A 26,142-nucleotide genomic window follows, 5' to 3' on the forward strand; every position below is an offset into this window, starting at 1 on the left:
GCCAATAAGATGGATAACACAGAAGAAATGGACAGATTCCTAGAAACATATGAATTACCAAAGTTGAATGAAGAAGACCTAAAAATTCTGAACCCAATATCAACCAATGAAATTGAAAACGTAATTAAAAACTGATCAACTAAGAAAAGCCCGGGCCCTGAAGGCTTCACTGCTGAGTCCTACAAGACATTTAGAGAGGAACTACTGCCACTACTGTTTAAACTCTTCAATGAAATTGAAAGGGAAGCAATACTCCCAAATTCATTCCTGCAAGCAAGCATCACCTTGATCCCCAAAGCAGAGAAACACCCAACCGAAAAGGAGAACTATAGGCCAATCTCACTAATGAACATAGATGCAAAAATCCTTCATAAGATACTGGCAAATAGAATGCAGAAGATCATCAAGAAGATCATACACCCTAATCAAGTGGGATTCATCCCAGGGATGCAGGGATGGTTCAATATACTCAAATCAATGAATGTAATACACTGTATCAATAGAGCCAAGGACAAAAACCATATGATTATCTCCATAGATGCAGAAAAAAGCATTTGACAAAATCCAACATGCATTTATGATAAAAACCCTACAAAAAATTGGAATAGATGGTCTTTACCTCAAACTGATAGAAGCCATCTATGAAAAACCAACAGCCAATATCATACTAAATGGTCAAAAACTAAAATCCTTCATACTAAAATCAGGAACAAGACAAGGTTGTCCACTGTCACCACTCTTGTTCAATATAGTTCTGGAAACATTAGCCACGGCAATTAGACAAGAGAAAGAAATAAAAGGAATAAAGATAGGAAATGAAGAAGTCAAACTGTCATTATTTGCAGATGACATGATATTCTATATAGAAGACCCCCAAGAACTCCACCAAAAGTCTTCTAGACTTAATAACCAAATTCAGTCAAGTAGCTGGTTACAAGGTCAACACACAAAAGTCAATAGCTTTCCTCTACACAAATGACAGACTCACTGAGAGAGAAACAGGGCAAATAATTCCTTTCACAATAGCATCCAAAAAACTGAAATACCTAGGAATCAACCTAATGAAAAAAATCAAATACCTCTTCTCTGAAAACTATGGGACTCTGAAAAGGGAGATTGAAGATGATATCAGAAAATGGACAGACATCTCCTGCTCCTGGGTAGGAAGGATTAATATAGTGAAAATGGCCATACTTCCAAAACTACTATATAGATTTAATGCAATTCCAATTGAGATCCCAGCAGCATACTTCACGGACCTTGAGAAAACAATCCAAAAATTCATTTGGAACAAGAAGAGACCCAGAATATCACAAGCAATTCTAGGTAACAGAGACATGGCAGGGGGTATCACAATCCCCAACCTGCAACTATACTACAAAGCTACTGTGATAAAAACAGCATGGTACTGACAAAGAAACAGACCTGAGGACCAGTGGAACAGATTAGAAGATGCAGAAACAATGCCAGACACACTTAGCCGTCTCATCTTCGATAAAGGAGCCAAACACCCTCACTGGAGGAAAGATAACCTCTTTAATAAATGGTGCTGGAAAAATTGGGCTTCAACTTGCCAAAGATTAAAACTAGACCTATATCTCTCGCTATGCACTAAACTAAAATCAAAATGGATTAAAGATCTAAATATTAAAATAGAAACTCTGAACCAGTTGGAACAGAACAGAGGTTAGGCAGAATTCTTGAAGACATCAGTGTAGGAAAAGATTTTATGAACAAAACCTCAGTTGCCCGTGAACTAGCACAAACAATCAACAAATGGGATCTCTTCTTATTAAAAAGCTTCTGTACAGCAAGAGAAACCACCAGCAGTGTGAAGAGACAACCCACAATGTGGGAAAAAATCTTCACCTGCTCTTCCTCAAAGGTCTACTATCTCAACTCTATAAAGAACTTAAAAAGATCAGACCTCCCAAATTTTAAGACCCAATCCGAAAATGGGCATCTGAAATGAACAGACATTTCTCAGACAAAGAAGTACAAATAGCAAATAAATACATGAAAAAATGTTGAACATCACTGGTCACTTGAGAGATGCAAATGAAAACAAAGCTGAGATTCCACCTCACCCCAGAAAGAATGGCTGCTATCATGAAATCAACCAATAACAAATGCTGGCAGGGATGTGGGGAAAGAGGAACTCTGCTCCACTGTTGGTGGGAGTGTAGACTGGTGCAAGCACTATGGAAATCAGTATGGAGATACCTCAAAGAACTAGGACCAGAAGTCCCATTTGACCCCGCTATTCCACTACTGGGGATCTTCCTCAAAGAATTAAAAGAATCATACCACAGTGATATATGTGCGCCCATGTTTATAGCAGCACAGTTTGCGATAGCTAAACCTTGGAAAGAGCCCAAATGCCCATCAACTGGAGACTGGATAAAGAAAATGTGGTTTTTTTAATAAAATGGAGTACTACTCAGACATAAAAAATGAGAAATTAGAGACATTTATAGCTAAGTGGATGCACATTGAGGCGATATTCTTTTAAGTGAAATAAATAGGACACACATGTATAAATACCAAATAGTTGCTCTGGTGTGAGAAACTGAAAGTGTAAATAAGGACTAAAATGTATAATAGGTCAAAAAAAAATTAAATGTATAATAGGTAATGTGAAATAGGAAGAAAAGGGGCAAAGGGGAAGGAAGTGGGAGGGCTAGGGGAAAGGATAGAAGGGAATGGGATTAATATGAGAAAATGGAAAAATAGGAACAAAATCTTCGTAAATAGGGAGGAATGGAGGGGTTGAAGGGAGGGCTGGGGAAGGGTGAAAAATAAGAACCAAGAGAGACTATTGTAAAGGTGCAAATTTCCAATGATGAATGTCATTATATTGTATATCTAAAATGTACCAATGATTAGAATGAATAATTGATAATGCAAAATAGGAAGAAAAGGTCCAAAGGGGTAGGGGTAGTGGGAGGGGCAGGGGAAACGAAAGAAGGGAAAGGAAAAATGATGAGAAATGGAAAAAATGGAAATAAAGTCTTTGTAAATAGGGAAGGGTGGAGGGGGTGAAGGGAGGGCTAGGAATGGGGAAAAAATAAGAACCAAGATCCATTATGTAAAGGTACAATTCCCAATGAGAAATGTAATTGTGTTGTATACCTACAATGTACCAATAAAAGAATTTAACAAAAAAAAGAAAAAATTTAATATATTCTAGTGCTTGCTTTGGCAGCACATATACTAATATATATTCTTTATTGTGCTTTCTTAAAACAAGGGATACCTGTTTTGCAGTGAAGTCTGACACAACTGCAGAGATTTTCCAGGAATTTTTCCTAGTCAGTGGCTTGAAAGTCCAATTCTAAATGAGGAGATAACATTATTTACAATTTTAAAAACCAAAATGTTCAAGGATAGGCATTACTATTGCTTTCCACCTCTCAATATCATGGAAAGTCATCGGATAGAGGTACATACATTCAGACACAATGGGGAGAAGTGAGAATGAAAAGAGGGGAAATAAAGTACGATGAAACAAAACGTAAGTTTATAACAGTAAAGGACAATTATATACAACATAAGGATAGAAACAAATGTCACAAATTCAGCATCAAGGTTTTCCCCCACCTAAAAGATCTGGTTAAAAGGAGGTGTTGGTAAAATTCCAGTGGTCTTACTTCTCAATTAACAAACCATCCTCTACAGTTTTATTTGTTGTCCAAAAAAATAGAAGATATAAAGAAAGAATAGGCTGATTTTTAAGGGCTCCAGGACTCTTAAAATCAAAGTAAAGTGCCCTATTGGGAATTACCAGAGAAATAGGTTTAATTCTGAGAGGTTGAGTAAAACAAACTGGCAAGTCGCAAACTTCCCAGTGGAAACTGGGAACAGGAGTCAAAACTCACAAGAGTCAAACACAGAAAGAGCAAGAGGTTTTGTTAACTGTCTGTTAGAAAGAATATCCCATAGCCGCAAGGATTCATTTCTTGAAAATGGTAGATAAATAAAACTGCTATATTGCAATAGGCAATGAACTTGACACGAGGGGACTCTGACACTGCAGAAGACTGCAATACTTACTGTTCCATCTGTCAGTCTGTATCTTCCTACCTCTTACATGTCTGTAGGCCACATATACTGAAAAGAAGTCATAAGCAGGATGTAGCCCACTATGACAGGGGTGAGGGATGCTTAGGTCAGCTGTCAGCTTCCATTTCCCATAATGGCCCATCCAATGTTGTTAGAATGAAATAACACAGTCAAATAGAATAGAAGAATATCTAGACTGAGAAGGCCTCATTGTCTCTGTGAGAAAAACAACACTCCTGGGATTAAGAAATTCATCCAAGCCACCCATCAGGTCAGGTTATGGCTAGGGCTGGAATCTAGGCTGCTAAATCCCAAGTTGGCATTAATTTAGTAAAAGACATAAATCTACTGGCTTACTGATATCCATCCATCTATGTATCTAGCTAGCTAGCTAGCTATTTTGTTTTTTTGAGACAGGGTCTCACTATATAATTCAGGCTGGCCTAGAACTCACTATGTAGCCCAGGCTAGCCTCAAATTTGTGCCCTCAAGTGCTAGAATTATAGGCGTACACCACCACACCTAGCTTTGAACAATTTAAATATATAAATGACTATAGTATTAGCAATAAGCACCAACAAAACATGAAATTATAAGGAAACATTAAAGTTTAAAGATAAGCAGATTTCAAGAAAATTCCCAGCTACAAAAACAAAATGAACATTTTAAAGAAATCAGTCTTATACTGAGGTCACTTCCTTAGAACGAGAATACAATTACTTAAAACTCATAGGTCTGTGATAACTTACTCAATTATTTTCTGGGGCAGTAAATTATTTCCATGTACATAATAATTCTGATGAAAACCCAGAAAATGAATCCACAAAAAACAAATATTAGGAAAAAACCCAGGAAGTATAATTTTAGTTAACTTTGTCTTTATAAAGGAAAAGCACTCGGGTGTTTTTTCCTCCCCAATTGGCATTTAGATTTTTTAAAAAAGTTGAAAAGTCAAAAAATTTTAAGTCAAAAGCAGGACTTCGCTGGGGATTTAGCTCAGTGGCACCACATCTGTCTTGCAAGTGCAAGGTCCTGAGTTTGAGCCCCGGTACCAAAAAAACAACAACAAAAAAGCAGGACTTGAAGTTTGGCAGCCAAAAAAATGTATCTAATGAAATATATATATATATATAATTTCCAGAACCTACTCCTATTATTTAGCCTCTCAAAACTAAAGCAACATAACCAGGTCTTCCACCAAATCAAATACAGCCCAGATCATCAGTTCTAGTTCAAATTCTTTTAAGCTAGAGGATTATCAAACTAGTCCCAAATAAACTTCAATGACATTCTTTATCCAAATTAAAAAGCCCTTCCCTGGCAAACAGCCAGAAACTGCCTTTATTTCCATTTGCACATATATAATAAACAGTCTTTATAAAACATACCAGGAAAAGAACTCGTCGTTTCTGTCAGAAAAATTCAGCACAAACTCTCCACCCACATTTTGTTTTCTTGATTTCAGATGATTTCTTTAATATTCAACCACACCATAGTCATGAAACAGTCCACTAGAGAGAAACTGAGTTCCTTAAACTGATTTCCAATCCCCAGCAGGGAAGCCATAAAGATGTTTCAATCAGAGAAGAATCAGACACCAATGGCAAGGGAACTTAATTACTCATAAAACCAAGGACAAGTGTTTAATTTACCCATGCAAACAGCTAGCTTCAGGGGGTCTGTGTTGAGATTAGAGTTTGAGACATGAAAACTACTTTGGAGCCACCTAAACCTAAATGGAGGTGCTTATTTAACATACCCTGAGAAACTTGAATGGACCATTTCAATGAAACTTGAATGCCTCAAGTGCTACATATTCTAGGTGCAAATCCAAATAGGTTCACCACATCCACCTACACAAGGTCATACCCTCAGGGTATCATTTTCTCAGCAACCCAAGCCACCATGAAACAGCTGTTCTAAACTCTCACTGTGACACATCTTTTAAAATGTATCGCTAAGGTTCCATGTATGAATCTGTGTGGGAAAAGCTATCCACCAGGCACAGAACTTGGGGCAGCTGTCAACAATTTACTTAATAAGTTAACAATACCAACCAAGACTAAGTGGTTAGTCTGTTGTTCAATCGCTTGTACTCTCTGATGATATCTGATGGCTTTCTTGAATGTAAAAACAGCCATCATCTCTCACAGTCTTGGTTATTTTTTATGAATCTCATCCATTTTTTTTTTTTTTTTTGTATTGGGGATCCAACTCGGGACCTTGCGCTTGCGTGGTAGGCACCGGAACCAATGAGCTCAATCCCTGTGTCCCCGCCCCCCCCTTTTTTTGTAATCTTGGGGATTCAATTCAGAGCGTTCAGTCTGCTAGGCAAGTGCTCTGCCACTGAGCTACACCACCAATCCTGAATCTTACACAAAACAGGAGACAAACATTTTGTTAAACACCTCATGTAGTTTAAAAAAGAAAGAAAGAGTAATTGATATGCTTTGATTCCAACTGCTTGGTAACTTTCATTTCCAAATAATAATTAGATTTCTGGAGTATAAATCACACCATCACCAAATCTTAAGAGCTTTTACTTTACTTACTTGTATTTTAAGAGCAGCCACTGAATTAACCAAAGTCCTACAAGGATCATGCCATTAATTTCACAAATAGAAAAGGCCCACTGCACCCGGTTAAAATGGTCAAAAAATGTGTCTGGTAGTGGAGGCTGCACCTCCTTAGGAGGTACTCGTTCATGGACGACCGAGATCATCACTGTGGTGAGGACAAAACAGGAAAGTGCATAAAGAAAGGCCAGAAAAGTCTTGCCCCACTCCATGGGGTACTGGGAGCGTTCCAGTTCTGGCATGGGGATCTGTATCATCTCTTTCCTATACCCATTTGGTATCCCATTGGGTTTTGTCTTGACGTTGAAGCTGCCATCAGGGGTGGAGAGGTCTACGCCAATGAGGTGCCCATTGGCGTGGCCATTCTTGTGTACTTCCATGTGGTGCTCCATTTTCAGGGTCTCTATCATGTCCAAGAGCCGCTGCCCGTTGTCTGAGGAGACTCGGCACAAGGGGGGTTTTGTGAAATCCTCTTGGGTTAGGGTGATTAAGTCTTGGCCTGTGAAATGTTCCAGAGGTTCACAGTATTCTGGCATAGCATTCTCCAGGAGCCAGTCTGCCACCTTCTTGGGTGACCAATAAACCACTTCCTTCATTGTACTAGCAGACCACAATGCAGTCACCAGCTTGCTCTGGGAGGTCAGCAGTCACTGTTCCTACAGGGCAGGACATTGTCCCTCTTTGGCTGGTTTATCTTGTTGGGCCTCATGAGTGAGGACTCCTTTGGAAAGATGGTCAGGGCAGTTTTTTACAACTTCATGTAGCTGTCTATGGTTCTGAGTGCCCAAGCATTAATTCACCTCATTTTTGAATTGGATTCTTCCTTCTGTGGAAGCAAAGGAAAAGGTCAGGACACTAGACTTCCAAATCTGCCTCTTCAAAATTTAAAGCCTGAGCATGAATAGTGGTAATGGAAAGTCAGTTATGGGGAAAATCCATAGTTCTCAAACATGTGTTATAGTTTTAGGAACCACTGAATCCCTGGTTAGTAGTATTCTCTAAGAGAGCACTAAATTGGATCTGAAAATGGGTAAGATCAGAGGGGACCCATTTTACAGCATCTTTAGTAGTATATTTACTAAGGATAATTCAATAATGCTTTGAACACTGCTCAACACTGACCAGTGATTCTCTTTGTACTTAACATGTTTCCTTGAGAAAACCTGAAAGAATATGGCATTTAACTAGAAAGCCAGCACTACCCCCATCACCTAACTAAAGGAACGCCAACCCTGTGAAGGCAACTCTTCAGAAAAAAACAAGATTAATTAATGGATTCCATTCCACCATTAACTCAGACAACAAAACCAATCCCTCCTTAAGAGAGCCCTTGAGATCTTGAATTCTCCATCTACTCTTCACCAACAAATCCAGAGCTTTCCCTCACTCTTTGGTTGTCATTCTCTGAAAGCCTTTCCTAGCCACTCTATCTTTCCCTACATCACCAACACCTGACACCTGTGATACACAACCGATTGCTGGGTGCATAGTTCAGGAGAAAGAGTGCCAGCTACGTGAGTCTGGAAACTGCAATCAAGAGAGGAAGCTATTTGCCTTCTTGACAAAGTTCTCTCGTGCCTGGTAACCTTGGTTTCCTCTGAAAAACAGGCTTAGCAACCACTTTATCTGCAGGCTTCTAGCTCTGAGGATGCAATCAATCAAGCAAAAGAAAAGTCATGAATGTCTTCGTAATGTATGTCTCCTTTTCTGTAATGTTCTACTTTCCTTCTAATGCCCAAGTGGGCTCATAGTGACATTTCATAAATATTTACTGAAATAGCCACTTCTAAAATGACTTTTCTAAAGCTCAATCATTCTGACATATTGAAAGACAGAGTCCCCATTTCATGAGAAAACAAACCTTTATTTTCAAGCAAGCTCTGAAATTTGAAATTAAAGGCATATATGATTTTTTTTCTTTTGCAGCTGATGTTGAAATCATGCAAAAGGGGAAAAGCTCATTTGTGTGTAAGTGAACTGCTGGAAACTTACTGGGTACATCAAAAGTCATTGCTGATAGACATGCTCACAGAATTCGGCACCACACTACAGAAGTAAAGATGAGAAAGTTACTTTGCCTGGCTGGGCTCACACATTTAATTTAGATATTTTTTGGCATTTTTGAAAAGGGACAGTGTTTTCACATCTAGATTCAGAGAATGTACTTTCAGCAGTTTCCTGTAATGGGATAATTTATTAATCCACTTATTTCATTAGTAAAGGGAATTTACATGTTCCTCACAGTACTTTGGCAAACAAAGTAATATACTAAAACAAGAAAATATTACACTGAGGATAATTTATTCTCTCCTTGAAGATTTAGTAGATTTTTAAAATGACTCATGAAATAAAGAATTCAATTTTCATGACTTTTTACGGTAGGATGGACACAGGATTGAACAAACACAGCCGGCCTATCCGTGAGGAGACTGCAGGGGAAACAGTGTTTGTTTACAGATGCTGATAATGAAAACTAGAGGTAGAAAGTAGTGCAGAAGTGGTCTAACAGACACTTAGTGAGCTACACTTTCTGCTTTACATATCAAAGCTCTACTACAAATGTAATATGGAATATATACATAATTTTACTTTAGTAGCTTACAATCAATGCAAAATCAAAATTTGGTGGGCATGTAACATTTAGCACAGACTTTATAGCTAAAGTACTTGTGGGTACTTTGTTAAAAAGTAGCAAAAATAAAGAATTGGTATTATTTTACTATGCAACAGACTAAATAATTTTGTAAAAGTTTCAAGTTTAGATAAGGTCTTCACATTATTAGAACTTTCCATAAAAGTTAACAGTAATCTGCTTGACCTTTTAAGGCAATGCAGCCCACTAAAACACTTATAAGACAGGTGTTTAATTCCACTTTAACTTGTTTGGATAGCTCCTAAATGCTTTTCTTTAAACCAATATAATAAGCCATACATATTTTTTTTTTTTTTGGTATCGAGGATCGAACTCGGATCTTTGTACTTGCACAGTAAGAAGCGAAACCACTGAGCTAAATCCCAGGCCCAAGCCATATATATGTTTATTTAGCATTGGAAGAGTTAAATAAATTGTAAATATTTGAAGAATAACAACTACATAGGTTCAGCTGCAGAATCTACAAATTTCAATCTACAGCTTTGGAAGTTTTAGAAGATAACTTGGTGCCTTAACCTTTAAACTGCCCTTCATTTTAAATTACTATTACATGCAGTGCTCACAATTCCATAGTCTATTTCTGTTTGGCAAATAAAATCATTTCTTATGAAACTGGCTCCTTCAGACTAAGTATATGCTGTATCTGCCTTTTGGTCCACTTACACTGTTAAAACTAGGCCAGGGGTGGCAAACCTATGGTACGTGTGCCACAACGGGCTATTTTTTTTATCAATGGAAGTTCTAAAATGTTCCTCATTACTGCTCTAGGCTATAAGAAGAGCCTCACTTGAAGATATCTTTGGGTGTCCTCCTCACCTGGTTTATTTTGTGATACTTAATACTTAGACTTCACGGTATCTAAAATGCATTCCTTCTCAGTGGCTACCCTACATAGCTCACTCAACTGAGCCTTTGATGTCCTTCTCCCAAAATGTGATAAATACATTAGAATGTAGTAGCTCTCAATGTGCCAAAGGGAAAGAGATGATTTTTGGTTAACAAAATTAATAGGTATAAAGTATGACAAGAAATCAGCTACACCAATTATATACCATATATCATAGTTCTAATTATTTTCTGAGGGCACAAAATATAAAACTGTTCATCTATTATACAGAGTCCTATCACCAGCGAATTCTACTTTCCTTACCCTGAGATCCCATTTGAGTCATTTTGAGTGGGTTATGTACATAAACATTTAGTAACCAGAAAATGGAAGAATAATTTACTGTAGCAAAAAATTAGAAATGGACTAAAAGTTCTACAGTGAGAACGGATAACTATTACACAACAGAATACTAAGCTTCCACTGAAAAGTGTACTATATTTCTATATTTAGGATGATACACATTCATAGCTTTGTCAAGTGAATAAATTAATTAGAAAACACAATACTATCTTTGTAAACACATTATAAATATCATGGTATGAAAGTTCAGAAATTAGGCATCTTCTTAACTGTTATGTTTGGGTAACATAACTATGAAATATTTTCTGCCTTTTTTCAGTATTTTTTCCTCTAATAAATACATTTCACTTGTCTTTGGCAAGGGAAAACTATGGTCCTTCTTTCAAGAATATTCTGTTTTTAAACATGTAGGCTGCACTGTAAAGCTAAATACAGACTTTTGCTATACTAAGTTTCTTTTAAAACTATAAAATGGGTTTGTAAGTCTCTAAGTAACTGGAACCTTTGCCTTCTGTGTATAATTAGGTTCCAGAATCATCCATATTCTAACAGGCCTGAGAGGCGAACCAAGCCACCAACAAAGATAAAGATGACATCCAAACTTAAATGCATGAAGAAACTCCAGGTCTCAGATAGTTCCCATAGTCCCATAGAGAAAACAACAACAAACCATCAGAATTAGAACTGCTCTATGATCTAAATTTCCCTTAGTGGCCAACCACCCAGGTTGCTACAAAATGGAAAAGACCAATAAGCCTTTTAAAAACTCTGCCCGTTGTCATTACAATAAGAAAAACTTTGTATAGCTCTACTGACAACTGATTACCATAGTTTTCCCATGGGATTTCATTCTTAGAACTCTATTACCAAAAATTTTGAAGATAATTTATTCCTACTCAATTCATCAGTTGCCTCTCTGTCTGAAGGCAGCAGGGCTATTCTAATACAATACTTGCCTACTCAATCTGCAGTACTTGGGCTTGGACTCACTCTAGCTGCGCTTGGAAAATGTCAGGACATAACCAGGGTTTTCAAATTCCATTTGCTCTCACATGAGCTGGTGTGTACAGTGCTGATCTTATCTGTCCAAAGAAGCCTAGGAAAGACTAACATAGGCTCTCTGCTCCTATCATACAACACTCCCTTCCTTTGCACTCTTCCTTTTTCTCTTTTTATAAATGAGAACTAAGGGCTAGGGATTTAGCTCAGTAGTTCTGCCGCCTGCCTTGTAAGCACAAGGACCCAAGTCCAATCCCTGGTACCAAACAAAAAAAAAAAAAAAAGGGAGAACTAAGATCCTTTTAATTTACTGCTGGGTTAGCTGGAATAAAGATACATGTATACCTCTGAATCCATCATAAAAATAAATCCAGGCTGTGGGGGAAGAAAGCAAATGGCTTGGGGAAAGGATGAGGCTATGCTTTACTATTCTCTGTTTTTGAGAAACTTTGATTCAGTATTCTAAGGCAGGTATCAGCAGTGCCTGGTTCACTTACACTAGTCTCAGTTACCCATCTTGAAAGTGATAATTAGCTTGTATTCCTGTAGAATGCTGAAAAAAAGATTAGAAATCTGACATGAGATTTTGTAGGTGCCTAAGAATAGCTTTTTAAGACGTCTAAAGGAGAGATTCTTCCTTTCCTGCAGAAAAATCCAACAGTGGTCAGTGAGGAGAATGGGGATAGGATGGTGCCTGGAGGCTGGGGATGGTGACAGAGCCAGTGTCAGAGAAGAGGAATGAGGTCGTCCTGCCCCACATATCCTAGGCGTTCCTCAGCCCTATGTCTTCTCAACCCCAGGAGACGAAGTCATAAATAAAGAGCTGCTAGGAAAATCACTCCACCAGGCACCAACTCCTTCAGAGACATTTGAGGTCAGGCACATGTAGTCAAGCTGGTCACAGAGAAGAGGGAATGATGAAGGGCTGTCACAAACAACACAGGACAAGTCATGCCCAATGCAGTTAAACTTCATCTCTGAACAGCAAAACAAACAAACAAACAAACAAACCACACCAACTGAATCCAACCAGTAGGAGTCTCACTTTGCAACAGTTACTTGCCTCCTCATCCACTGTACCTAGTCAGGCTCTGGTGTCCACCTCCAGCCTGGCTCATCTGCAATCCGCTGCCATCTGCTCTCAGATGGGCCTTTGTAGTTCTACACATGTCTATACATAATCTGATCTTCTTAATGCTCAAGAATTTTGGTAGTTCCCGATGACATGTGGGATGGCTTAGCTCTGAGACCTTCCATAAGAGAGCCTATTTCACGATGGTGACCTCTCAACCTTTCCCTCCAAGGTCTGGGCCTGTGTTATACCTGTGCTCAAGTTGCTCAGTAAATTCTCTCATAGTCAGACAGTGGAAACCTTGTAAATTGTTCGTCTTTCAGAGAATGATTTTCCCACCTCTGCAGACTTTTTTTTTTTTTTTTTTTTTTCTGGCTTACTACCTCTCCAAAGCCCAGTTTCATTTGCCTTGTAATCTCTAGGGCCTAACTCATAGTACACACCTATATACATTGAATACATGAATAAATGAGAATACAAAAGAGATGGTTTTGGGTTCTAGAACATGAACTCAGTGATGTGTATTTCTTTTGCATATCAAACATAAAAATATCAATAAAGTAAAACTGCTTAAGTTTTTATACCAAAATTACTTTCAGAATGAAGACAAAGAATTTCCCAGGTATCAAACAGTAATTTCAAAACCAGAGTGGAAAGGTACAAGCTAATACTACTGGCCAACAAAGTGACCAGAGAGTGACACTAGAAGTTGGAGGTTGGAATTTTAAGATCCCAGCCAGGGCAGGGGCCAGTTCGAGGCAGGGACCTAGAAGCAAGACCCCTGAATAAAGCAAGAATCTCTTTACAACCAGAAAAACTGAACCCATGAAATTGGTACACAGTAAAATCAAGTCCAAAGTTATCCTATTTACATGGTATGAGACTTCTAAGCCTAGAAATTAATGTAAATACAAAATAAAAATAAGCACAAAATAGCTTCTTAGAGACCCTCACCAAGCAAGGATTCAAGAGACTCCCATGGAAAAAGTAATCTCATTTGAGAATGAGAAATAATTGAAAATGATAAATCCCTGAAAGAAATGACTCAAAAGGAGAGAGATTTGGCAAGTGTTATAAACAGGAAATTTATCAAACTATGAATCTGAGAAAATAAAACAGGCTTGAATTCAGCTGCTGTGACTGAATATATTCAAAGGATTTTTTAAAAACTGAAATAATGAAAGAACAAACTATGATACTTAAAAAAAGGTATGTTTAAAGAAAGTACAGAAAAATTCTCTGGCTTGTGACTCTCTGATACCTCAGAGTTAAAATGAAAGAGTAAAAGGGTAAAGGGAGGTCAAAAGAGGAAGATAAATCAGCAAAAATGTAAAGTATGTAATTATAAAAGCCATTGGCCAACTTTTTCAAACCTTAAAGATCTTATACAATCCAGTATTTTGGGGGGCCATGAGACAGGAATGGAAAACCGAACCCAGTGAATCAAAAGACGAAACATTTTAAAATAGATATCTAACTAAAAATACATTCATTCATTTTCATTGACTCCAAAAACTCTTTGGAGACGGTAGCAATGTAAAAAAAGAAAAGGATGAGAAAGCAAAATGGAGAAAACCACAACATTCTTTGAAGTTGGGAAGTAGACTGACTAGTGGTGACTGAGCTGGTGGACTTAAAAAAATAGAGCCCAGGAAATCTGATTTACATAAAAGGACACTTAAAAGTCGGAAGAATTGGTGGCATCAGATAACATAGTAAGAATGGCAGTGAAGGTGGAGCTAAAACTGGCTGGAAGACCATTTAAGAAGAGTTATTTCTACATTCTCACTTTGCACAACTGAGCAGCTGCCTCTTGCCCACACCAGAGAAGATTAAGTTCATTCTCTAGAATTGAAATAGTCTCTATAGGAGGGGATACAGAACAGAGGTGAAAGCTGGAGCACCTTACTGAAAAGACATTAAGTAAAAGAGCTAAACAGATGGTTAAAAGCAGAGCCTGCCCTTGTCCTTTATCTCATCAGACTACGAGAATAAGTTCAAGGAAATGATCACATAAATTTTTTCTAGAGATTCCCCAAAAATTCTGAGAGAAAAGACATAAGAACATTGATCAACTTGCAAAGAATCACATATAAACAAGTGACCCTCATGCAAAGAACTTCCAAATAGCTTTATTACTGCCTGCTTTAAAATACAAATAACTAAAATAACTACAACAAAACAAGCTATCAGAAATTCAAAGAAACTCTTTAATAAATATAAAAGGCAGAGATCAACCATCCCCTAAAAATCCAAGCAAAAAAGAACATAGAAACAGACTAAGTAGGGAAATGATAATGTTGACAAAAATGATTAACATTCTCAAGGTATGGCTTAGGAGAAGAACAAGATGATACTAAAAAAAAGGGCTTTTAAAAAGCTCATGGAACTTTACTGTAAATATAGAAAAACAAGAGAAACAACAAGAAATAAAATTTTTTAAATCTCAGAAAGAACAAAGTTGGAAAATTGAGACAAAAAAACCCCCGTTTAAGTTCAATTTCTGAATGGTGCCCAAGAAAGACAATAGAGGGAACATAAAAGATTTTTTAAAAAATTTTAAATTTAAAAATAATAAAAGAAATCATTCAAGAAAACTTGAGGGGACATAATTTGTGGAAGGATTCACCCAAAAAACAGTGGCTAAAAATGTAAAATTTTTTATTATCTCTATTTATGAATTATTTTTAAAAAGAAAGGCAAGAATAAAAACAACAAAAAATATCTTGACAAGTATTTTGTTCTTCACCTTCTTGGCCTTTTTTCCCTCTATCTCATGTCAACTACCACTTCCAATGCCTATTTTACCTTCCTCACTGGAATTCTGTGCCTAACCAGAGGAGCCTCTGGGGACTTAATGCACAATGTTCTTGACATCCCAAAGTAGAATTTTCACTGTACTTTCTATCACAACCTTATGCTAGGCAATGCTGCCTTTTAATACTATACTTTATAAACAAAGAGAATAATGGTATCAAGACATTTGCATATATTTTATTTTTTTAAAGTTAATTTTATTCATATAGGCCAGCAATGAACAGTAAGAGTGTGAAATTTTTTTTTTTTTTTTTTGGTACCGGGGATTGAACTCGGGTCCTTCCCCTTGCGCAGCAGGCGGTGAAACCACTGAGCTAAATCCCCGGCCCATTGTCATATATTTTATAAACAGTAGCCACTTCCTCCAGGCTTTCTAACGCTGTTCAGATTTCAAATATATTTTCCCTTGTCTCATACACCATCAAATGTCCTAGATGATTGAATACTTCGGTGTCTAAATTACTTTCTTTTAGAATTAGGGCCGGGGATTTAGCTCAGTGGTTTCGCCACCTGCTGCGCAAGCGCAAGGACCCGAGTTTGATCCCTGGTACCAAAAAAAAGAAAAAAAAAAAAAAAAAAAAAAGAATTAGAATGCTTCTGCTATATAGAAGTAGTTAGAAATGCATGGTCAAAGGCATGAATACTGTTACTGAGAAGCATGGCCACTTTAAATAATGTATGAACTTTGGAAGACTGGGGAACCCAATCGTTAATCACCACGACTAACACAAATAATAAAAAAGGCAACTACTGTATTTTAAAGTATACTTTCAGTTTTTAAACCGGGGGCTGCTAGTGTTGGTAGCAGATTGAAAACAAGCTGAAAGAAAAGAGCAGTTTGTTGATTAACATAAAAAATAAAAAAACCATATCTACACTGACCTAAGTTTTTGTAGTCCACAGAGGATTAAAATTACCCATTAGTTAGGTAAACAAATTTTCTATTTCACTGAGAAAAAGTATACCAAGCTACACTTATAATTTTGACTCAATGAAGCTGGAAAGCTAATTTAAGGAACATGACCCTGGAGACTAACACCATATTTCAAAATTAGCCATCACACACTGGCCCAGATAGAAGAAATCAAGTTTAAGACTCTTCCAAAATAAATTCCTAATACATATTTTTTTTTTTTGGTACCAGGGATCAAACTCGGGTCCTTGAGCTTGCGCAGCAGGCGGCGAAACCACTGAGCTAAATCCCCGGCCCCCTAATACATATTTTGATAGCTAGAAGTGTTCACACTATTTTCAGACCAGAGAACATTCAAGGGAGTAAATTCTATGACTCTTCAATGCGTATCCTGTGGGCATTTATGGCCACAAAAGCCATAGTCCATGTCCCCACCATGTTCAATTCTTTCCTCTCTCCTTCTCCTGGAGGTAAAACAAAATCAAGAATCCCAAGGCAGATCTCCTATACCTCTATCTACACACTCAAATAAGGTCATTAATTCATTAGTGTTTCTATAGTAATCAATTAACTGTGGCTTCCTGGTTCTAACTGGGATCTAGTAATTAATTCCTCAAACTTCTGGGACCTATCTTTATTGAGCTTCTTTATTAACTAATAGTTAAGGAGCACCAAAGCTCAGCTGATTAGAAAGGAATGTTACCCATGAAGAAAGTAGGCCAGCTCTAGAGCACTGGATCAGGCTGTCAAGCGACTACAGCTCTGGCTTTGGACGAAGGAGCAATACCACCAGGGGGCAGCAGAACGTCAATGACATTATAAGCTCATCAGGACACCCTTCTCAAAAAAGATCTTGGCACTATATCTTCTAACAGAGGACCTGGGCAAAGTGACACAACTAAGTAATGAAATTGCAAGAACTACAGCCCCTGTTTTATGAGCTGTTAATTGGTGCTCTTTCTGTGATACCCATGTGATTTTAACGTGCATTTGTGTAGGGACTATCCAATTAACAACATGGCTAATGTTTCCAGTTTTTCTTTGCACACATATTGAGTATCTCAGCGATTCTGCAATCTCACCAAACCATGTCTAGGACCTCAAAGAAGAAAAAAAAAATCTAAACATTGAACAGCACAAAGTTTACTAGAGGGACTTAAAACTAAAACCTTCGCTGGAAATATTTATTCTGGCTTTAAACAAAATTTTAATAAACTCTATTCTCTAGCTTCTATAAGTCTAATTCAATGTAACAAAACAAGAACTTTAAGACTAAACAATGGTGAACACTGAATTGTAGATTAATTATATAAAACCACATGGTTGTGAAATTAACAATGATGAAATAATTTTTAAAACAAAATTTAAAAACTGAACAATCACAGCTAAGGCAGTATTTTGCAATAGGTCAAGTAAGCGCTTTACTCTTAAAAAGCACTAAATGTATATCATTGTGGCATGTTATACTGAAAGAACTAAAGTTCAAAATAAGTTAAATATAAAAATGTTCTCTCAAGTTCAGAAGCTTTTACAGTCTCTAACATTAACATATATGTAACACTAAGTGTATCAACCACAGCTTTAAATAATCATTAAAAACTTAGTCAAATACTCCATAAATAAAAATATAAGGAACACAAGTTAAAAATTTTTTTAACCTGTCATAGATTGCAAATAAGAATTTTTTTTTTCTTTCTTTTTTGGTACCGGCGATTGAACTCGGGTCCTTGCGCTTGTGCAGCAGGCAGAGAAACCACTGAGCTAAATCCCTGGCCCTGCAAATAAGAATTTTTAAAAATCTGATAAAAATACTGTAAACAGTTTATAATAGGCCAGTCACATCATACACAAGCGAAAATATAAAGAAAATACTATCCTGTTTGAGGCCCTGGGTTCCTCCTGTTGTTCCTGACACAACAATTAAAATTAAAGTTCAACCTCACTAATTTTAAAAATTAAAACAATATCAAGATACCATTCTTTAGTTTATGAGTTAGCAAAGATAAGAAGAACCTTGTTAAAAAGAACCAGGGTCATGCAAGGTCCAAGTTCTGCCAAAGTCCACTTCTGAAGTCAATCATGAATCCACAAGAATCTATCTAGTCCTCATTTCCACTGTAGACACCATGGTCCGGGCAATAACACACTTCACTGCAATTACTGTCCTGACCTCCTCAGTGACAACCCTGTGCAGAGCCCATCCCATCCAGACCCCAGGTGTGTAAGGCAGCCGAAGAGAGCCTTTAAACCTAGACAGTTCCCACCTCTGCAATCCTGCAATGACTTTCCACCTGTTCTTAGAATAAAATCCAACTTAATTTTTAACATGTCCCATAAGCTCTTATCTGCCTTTGGACACCCCACCACTGCATACTATACTTCAACTACCCCAGACCATTTTTATTTTCTAATTTCCTTGGGGTCTTTGAATATGCTGTTACCTCTACTTGGAACACAATCATGCCATAATCCACAAATCACTTCCTTTCAACCTTCAGGCCTCCTCTCTTAGGCTGTCTCTTCAACTAGCCTTTCCTAACCATCTCCCTTGTCTTAGCATATTCTATGCTACTATAACAGAATACTAAAGACTTATGAAGAACAGAAATTCATTTCCTAAGAGCCCTGGAGGCTGGAAAGTACATCTGGTGAGGGACTTTTTGCTGCATCAACCCATGATAGCAGGGCAAAAAGATGAGGCATGCGTCAAACTCTTAGAAGAAACCCACTCCCAAAATAACTACGTTCATGAGGGCTGCCCTCATGATTTAATCACCTCTTAAAGGTCCCATGTTTCAAGTCTGTTGCATTCAGTTTCCAACACATAAACTGGGGGACATGTCCAAACCACTGCACTGGGCTGGGGATGTAGCTCAGTGGCACAGAGCTTGCCTAGCATGTGTGGGGCCCTAAATTCAATCCCCAGTACCACCACCATCACCAAATAAAAAATAAAAAATAAACCTCAAACCATTGTACTCTTACTAACAACTTTTGTCAACATCCTTTTTGTTGAATGTGAAGATTATGATTTTCATTATTGTATCTCAGGCACACAGAAGGTACTCATTATCACTATCTGTTCTGTGAATAAAAAATGGATGCCACATCTGATACGAAGAACAAACTTCTTGATTTTAGGTTCTTCACAGTGAAATTGACCACATAAACCTCTCTAAAGCTCACTTTTTCCCCATGTAAAAAAGAACATATCCATAAACTTTTTATAGAGTTCATCATAAGAAAATTAACTTTTTAAAAATAAGTAATCTAAAAAATACAGCTTGCCTTTTTAGATAGGAAAATATATTTCCTTTAATCATACCCATTCTTCTTTTTAAAATTTGCTTCAGTAGGAGAGGAAAACAGCAGTGACCCCTATTGGCCTCTGTTAAAAAATATCTTAAATATATATAAAAAGAATCAGCCATCTAATTGCTATGCTTAATAAGCAGGTCTGGAGAGCTTCTCTAATTTTTTTATTCCTTGCTATAAGCAAAGGAAATACAAAAATTGAAACTATTCAAACATAATTATAAATCAAAATGCTTGAATTTTTCAAATTATGTACAGTCATCTTCCACCTAAAGTTAAGTTCTCTTCTTTTCAAAACTACCAAAATCCTCTTAAGCAGTAGATCCAATCAGGTTACTAAGGGCTTCATAGCAGGAAATACAGCCTGAATATAGGCCCTTACAGATGTTTTACAACAGCTTCTAATGGTATGAACATTTCGACCTCCTTTATAGATGAGTTGTTCATTAGTTTGTAGCAGGGGCAGAGACATCATAGGGGTTTAACAGAATAGAGGCACACCTGAGTAATACAGTATCAAGATGGCTGATAAATGACTGTTAGTATTTTAGGTACTCATCATAACATGCTGTGTTTTTCATTCTTTAGAGCATAATCCTACTTATATAAAAGAGTTTACTGTAAAACAGTGTGGTGCTATGCCAGTGGTAGCCTCATGTATCTTGTGTTTAACTGCGGGGCCATCATAGATGACTGACGTATACCTTTCCAATTTGCACTTAGAAGTTGGCACTCTGTGTGGTACTTTGCAATACACATGGATGAAATGGTCTAATAACATATTTCTCAGATTATATTTCCATCACGTGTCGCATGACTGTATTGAAATTTAAATTTAAAAAACTGGCTTATGTGGAGTCTACAGGTTAATTAGAATTTTTTCTCCAGACCACTATTTGTCCAATATTAGTTTTGAAAATCTTTCTAAAACAAACCACATCTTCTGATGTCTTAATGCTTGAGATGTTTTTTTAAATTATATGGAAAAATGTTTAAGTACTTTTCAGTTTTGGTTTGGTTGAGTTCTAATATATTTGAATAATACTATAGTTTTTTTTCCCTTGCAAAAAAAAAAAAAGATGGCATGCCCCTAATTATTCCTTACCTAGTTGTCCTGGTCACTAAAATAGAGCTGCAGGTGTCACCGTCCTAAATCACGTTTTTCTATGCCCAGATCATGTAACTGTTGATTTTTCAAAATTCTGAGTGCATTAATACCTAAGCCAGTTGGCAAAAAAAGTCAGTATCATGAGAACTTTGTTATTATAACCCAAGAAGAAGACATACATAGCTCATTAAAAGCATTTCAGAATCTTGTCAAATGCTCTAAAGATGTATACTGGGAGATCAAACAATTTATATTTCAAATGTCACAGGTTATTTCAGTGTAAAAGAGAAACAAGGAGTTAGGAAAAATATGGATTTAATCTGCAAGAGAACAAAACATCAGTTACGAAGATCAAAATTTTAAAGATTACTAAGAACAGCAATTATGTACTACACTTGGAGAAAAAGACTCTTGGAAAGGGAAGGCAGTATTTAGCACCTAAAAATGCCAAATGATGCCTTTTCAAATTATACTGGAAATTATTTTCTTACCATAAAACAGCAGTGACAGTTCCATGGATGTTTATTCCATAGCCTGATCACGTGCCACTCCCAAGACAGAGGAATCACACTATATACCTATAAAAGAGTCTCATAACCACAAATAAGATCTGTTTTTATAGAGATAAATGTATATTCTAGAGAGGTCCTATTTATTAAAGGAACTTGATGATCAGCATTCAGAGAAGAGATTATCAAAACACTCTGGCAAGGCTAGCGCCACAGCCATTTCTAAAGGTACAGCTCAAATTTATCTTCTATTTATAAAACTAATGAACATTTCTCTTTGGTATAATGAGAAAGCCAGCCCTAAGGAGCTAGGACTGAAGAATACACATATTTATAAAAGCCAAATCACTGAGTCAAAATTAAGCCAAACACAAGATAAGCATCAACTGTGCACAAAGTATTGTTCTGGGCATTCTGTATTTCCAGGGACACATACATCATGGTTCCTGACTAGGCTAACATGTCCAAAACCAAATCCCTACTCTTCTACAAACTTACTCCTCTCTTCATGCCTTCAGCTTAGCAAATTGCATTTCCAGCCTGCTTCAAAGACTCTTAGCTGGTGAATGTGTGTGCACATAAGTGCTATATCTTGCTACCCCTTGTTCTTTTACACACTACCCCCCCTCCCCCGTTCCCATCTGTGAGAATCCAATCCTGGCAGTTTTACTTTCAAACTACAACCACCTCTAACACTCTAACACTTCCCTGCTTCTTCCTTCCCTTAAAATTATTTCTATGCTCAAAAACCTTGGTGTTAGATCTCACTCTCCATAAAAACCAAAGCTCCTATTTACTAGGGCCCACAAAATCCCACAGATCTGGCTCCTATTCCCTACCTGTCCTTACTTCTTCCCTCCTTTCACCCTCACTCACTCAGTCATCTCTCTTCCCACTTCAACCACACTGGTTACTTTACTGCTTCTCAAATATTAAGCATACTCTTACGTCAGGGCCTTTGTATTTGAGGACCCTTCTTCTGAAATGTTCTTCCCCCATATCTTCCTTCATACTTCACTCCCTTGCTGCCTTCAAATCACTCCTTGACCACCACATTTCATAGTATATATTTTACTTGTTTAACATCTTTGTAGGCTGAGGCAGATGGAAAAGAAAAACTACTAATCTAGGATTGAGGAGTGAGTTAAAAGAATTTTCAGAATTCAGAACAGAAACCACAACAAATTCTAGGCTGTGATCAGACAGTATTAAAAACAAAACAAAACTGTGACTATAGCCAGGTATGGTGGCACAGCCTATAGTTCCAGCTACTGGGGAGGTTTTAAAGTGGGAGAGAGCTGGAGTTCCGTATCATCCAGGGCAACAGGGCAAGACCCTGTCTCAAAGCAAACAAACTACTAAGTAGCAAACAAAAAACTGTGTCTATGACTAGAGTTAGGAAGCAGGAGTAAGAGAGAAGGAAGAAGTGGAGTGGGAATAGGTAACTGCCTGGGGCTGGGAGAGCAGGAGAGCAGGTTGGGTGGCTGTCCTGAGGGAGTACAGAGATAGGAGCAACAGGCAAGACAGCAGGTAGATCAAGGCAGAGATTTCTGGACTAGTGAAATCTAAGAGAAAAAGATTCAAGGTGTGACTGGTGTTTGCCAGCCTAGTCACAGAGCACAAGGATTTGTTAAATGGGCCATGGCTGAAGATACTGAATGTATCAAAGATGATGCAGAGAGGAGCCTTAAGAGCTGGACACTGCTTTGCAGCAATCATGGTCCATGATGGCACCTCAGCTAGTGTAGACTCAAGTGAGGTGAGAGGATAGGAGTATGGTTTAAGAGTTGGACAAGGTAAAAAAAAAAAAAAAAAGTTGGACAAGGTACAAACTGAGAAGAAAGCCAACTCCTTACCAGGTGTGGAGGAAAGGATGATGTTACCTTGGGAGAAATGAGCTGGGACAAGCTGTATGCAGAGGTCGCTATGTGTTTCTCAAGACAGGAAGGAAAACAGAGGAGTTGGGTGCTGAGAGATGGAGAATGGTTTGCTCCCACCGTGCAAGTGAAGTGACAGGCTGAACTGACAAGCAGGGAAGATGGCCGAAGGCAGACTCAAGCCACTGTGTCCAGACTAAACCATTTCATCCCAGGTGAAGGTATACATACCTCAAAACAGCAAACAACACAAGAGCTAAGACTTCGTAAGACACAAATGGAAAATAAACCTCCTCCTAACTAGTTTTTCTCACAAATGTATCTATTATTTTGCAGACTGAGTATCCCTTATCCAAAATGTTTGTGACTAGAAGTGTTTCTGACTTGAACTTTTTCAGATTTTAAGGAGATATCATGGAGATAGGACCCAAGTCTAAACATGAAATTCTTTTACGGTTGAACACACATAGACTGCAGGTGTTACTAAACAATATTTTTTATGTACCTGCATTTTGAATGCAACATGTCATGAGTCACTTGTGATGTAATGTTCGTACTCATAAAACTTTGGATTTTGGTGTATTTATTTTTAAGGTAGGGATTTCAACCTATACTGTAATCTGTGACAACTCAGAAATTTTAGGCCTAGAGATGTAGCTCACTCCTAGAGCACAGGCAATGCTCAAGGCCCTGGGTTCAATCCCCAATGCCACTACCAAAAAATTTTTTTCTCTCATGTTTTATTTTTCCCATTTAAAAGGTAGACCTACTAGGAAAAAAACCAAGAAGATATCAAATGAGTTTGTTTCTAAGACATGAAAGCACTTTCAGATGAGATGCAACTCATCTGCTGAGGGGTAAGACTGTATAGTCTGTATATAGTGGAAGTTGGGGGAGGAAAGACTAAAATGCACAAAAAGCCACACACAGAAATACAAGATAATGTTTCAGAGTGGATTACCTCGGATCAGTTCCTAAATGTGTGCCTTACTCTTGCTGATTGCTCCTTAATACAGTTCTATGTCTACAGACCAAAGTCCCCCAATCTATAGGCTGAGTTAAATAAGGGAACTGGTTCTCTTAAGAGGTTCTTTCAAATTCTACTGAAGGACATTTGTTAATATGGGCACCTCTGTGGGAACAGTATCCATGAACAAAAGGTTCATATCCAGATTGAGCTCAGCATTCAACTAGGAAAGGGACTGAACAACGTGCAGTAGTCTCCACTGGAAGTGTTGACACATTTTGCTTATTGATGGAAGATGCTTATATCCTGTCTACGCATCCTCAGATATGTACTTTTGTTATACTAGCCACCTGCTTCCTAGTACCCTATACTTCATGGAGATGAGATTTTGGACTCTGAGGTGAACTGCAATGGGAGAATTTTAGAACGAGGTGCTATAACTAATAACCATAAACTGGGTAACTTTAAAAAACAGAAATTTATTCTCATAGACTGAAGATCAAAAGTCTGAAAGACAGGTGTAGGAAGCATTAAAGGCTCTGGAGCAGAATCTATTCCCTATTTGTCAGTCAACAGACGGCTGGTGGTATTCCTTGTTATTCCCTGGCTTGTGGCCACATCACCCCATCTCTGCCTTTGAATGCCAATTCTCCCTTTGCTTTCTTACATGGATACAGGTCGTTGCATTTAGGGCTTACCTGGAGAATCCAGGATAAGCTCCTCTTCTCTAGAGTCTTATCCACATCTTTTGCCTGAGAATGTTTAATCTTATCCAAGTAAGGTATTTAGGTATCCAAATAGCAATTTTTGAAATATTTTCAGTGATTTTACTTCTACACTGGATTTTTTTTTGGGGGGGTGGGGCACAATTTTAAGACCATGGCTATTCCTAATAAAGCCTTAAATCTATTCTTACATATTTCACTTACAGCTTTTACACTAGCCTCTTTCCTATAAAAGTCTTTTATACTTGATTAACATAGCAATTTCCCTCTTTTTTACTAATTAATTCTTCATCACATTTCTTTAGGGCAAAACAACTTTTTTTTGGTACCCGGGATTGAACTCAGGACCTTGCACTTGCTAGGCAGGCGGCGGAAACACTGAGCTAAATCCCCGGCCCTAAAACAACTTTTTTAAAAACCAAGGCCACACCAGATAGAGATGGGAGAGAGAAAATAAAGGAAATGGCTATAATTCATTCACCTCTCATTAGGGATTGAACATAGGGAACTCTGAGCTTAACCCCTAGCACCCCTCTCCCTTTTTCTAAAAAATTTGAGACAGGGTCTCTGTAAGCTGCCCAGGATGGTCTCGAATTTTCAATTCTCCTGCCTCAGTCTCCCCAGTAGTTGGGATTACAGCTGTACAACACTATGCCAGGCTTTAGTGAAATGTTTTTGTTTTTTTTTAAAGCAGTTACAATAAAAAAAATTTTTTTTTGGTACCAGGGATTGAACTCGGGACCTTGTGCTTGTGAGGCAGGGGCCAGAACCACTGAGCTAAATTCCCGGCCCTAGAATTTTAACTTCAGTTCTATCAAGCATTTAGTCTGCAAAATGCATATTCTTCCACACAAATATGCAGATCATAAACAGGGAGTGACACAAATGAGTCTGATGTAGGCAGAATTTCTTCATTCACAGTCAACTACAGCAGTAAGATATAAAAATGTTTTAATACGAACCATGCAAACATATATTCATACACTAAGCTGAAATTTTTATTCAGAAATACTCCACAATTACATGGAAATATATGGTAAGGCCCAGAACTTTCAGCAGATTAGAACAGCATTTAGTACAAAAAAGATTCTTAAAAAAATATTTGTTCAATGAATGAGTAAGTAGAATCAATCATTACTAGTTTTAGCATATCCGGGCACTTTCTCTTAATGTTTTAGTTCTCACTTGATGGCTATTATCCATCTTTAAGGAACATTAAACCAATGTCCCAAAGAATGACAGAACAATGAAATGATTGTGGCATATATTATTCCCAAGTAATTCAGAAAGATTTTGATTCCAAGGTCCATGCTGTATTAATCAACTACTATTAAGGCACTATATATGTAACTATAACAAT

The 26,142-nt window shown here is 37.5% G+C and overlaps 1 protein-coding gene across 24 annotated transcripts in view; it reads right to left on the minus strand.

Moving 5' to 3' along the window:
* Positions 1–26,142, minus strand: part of Sgms1 (sphingomyelin synthase 1) — a 381,142-nt gene that overhangs the window by 42,706 nt on the left and 312,294 nt on the right. For all 24 annotated transcript variants that reach the window (XM_087185555.1, XM_087185553.1, XM_087185554.1 and 21 more), the window contains one exon: positions 6,615–7,464. In XM_087185555.1, the coding sequence (XP_087041681.1) occupies positions 6,615–7,234 (620 nt within the window). In that variant the 5' untranslated portion in view covers positions 7,235–7,464. The remainder of the gene's footprint in view (positions 1–6,614; positions 7,465–26,142) is intronic.

This window comes from Heterocephalus glaber, unplaced genomic scaffold (assembly GCF_053883595.1).
Source record: "Heterocephalus glaber isolate CG9 unplaced genomic scaffold, H.glaber_assembly_v1.0 deba00001497, whole genome shotgun sequence".
Lineage (NCBI taxonomy): Eukaryota > Metazoa > Chordata > Mammalia > Rodentia > Bathyergidae > Heterocephalus > Heterocephalus glaber.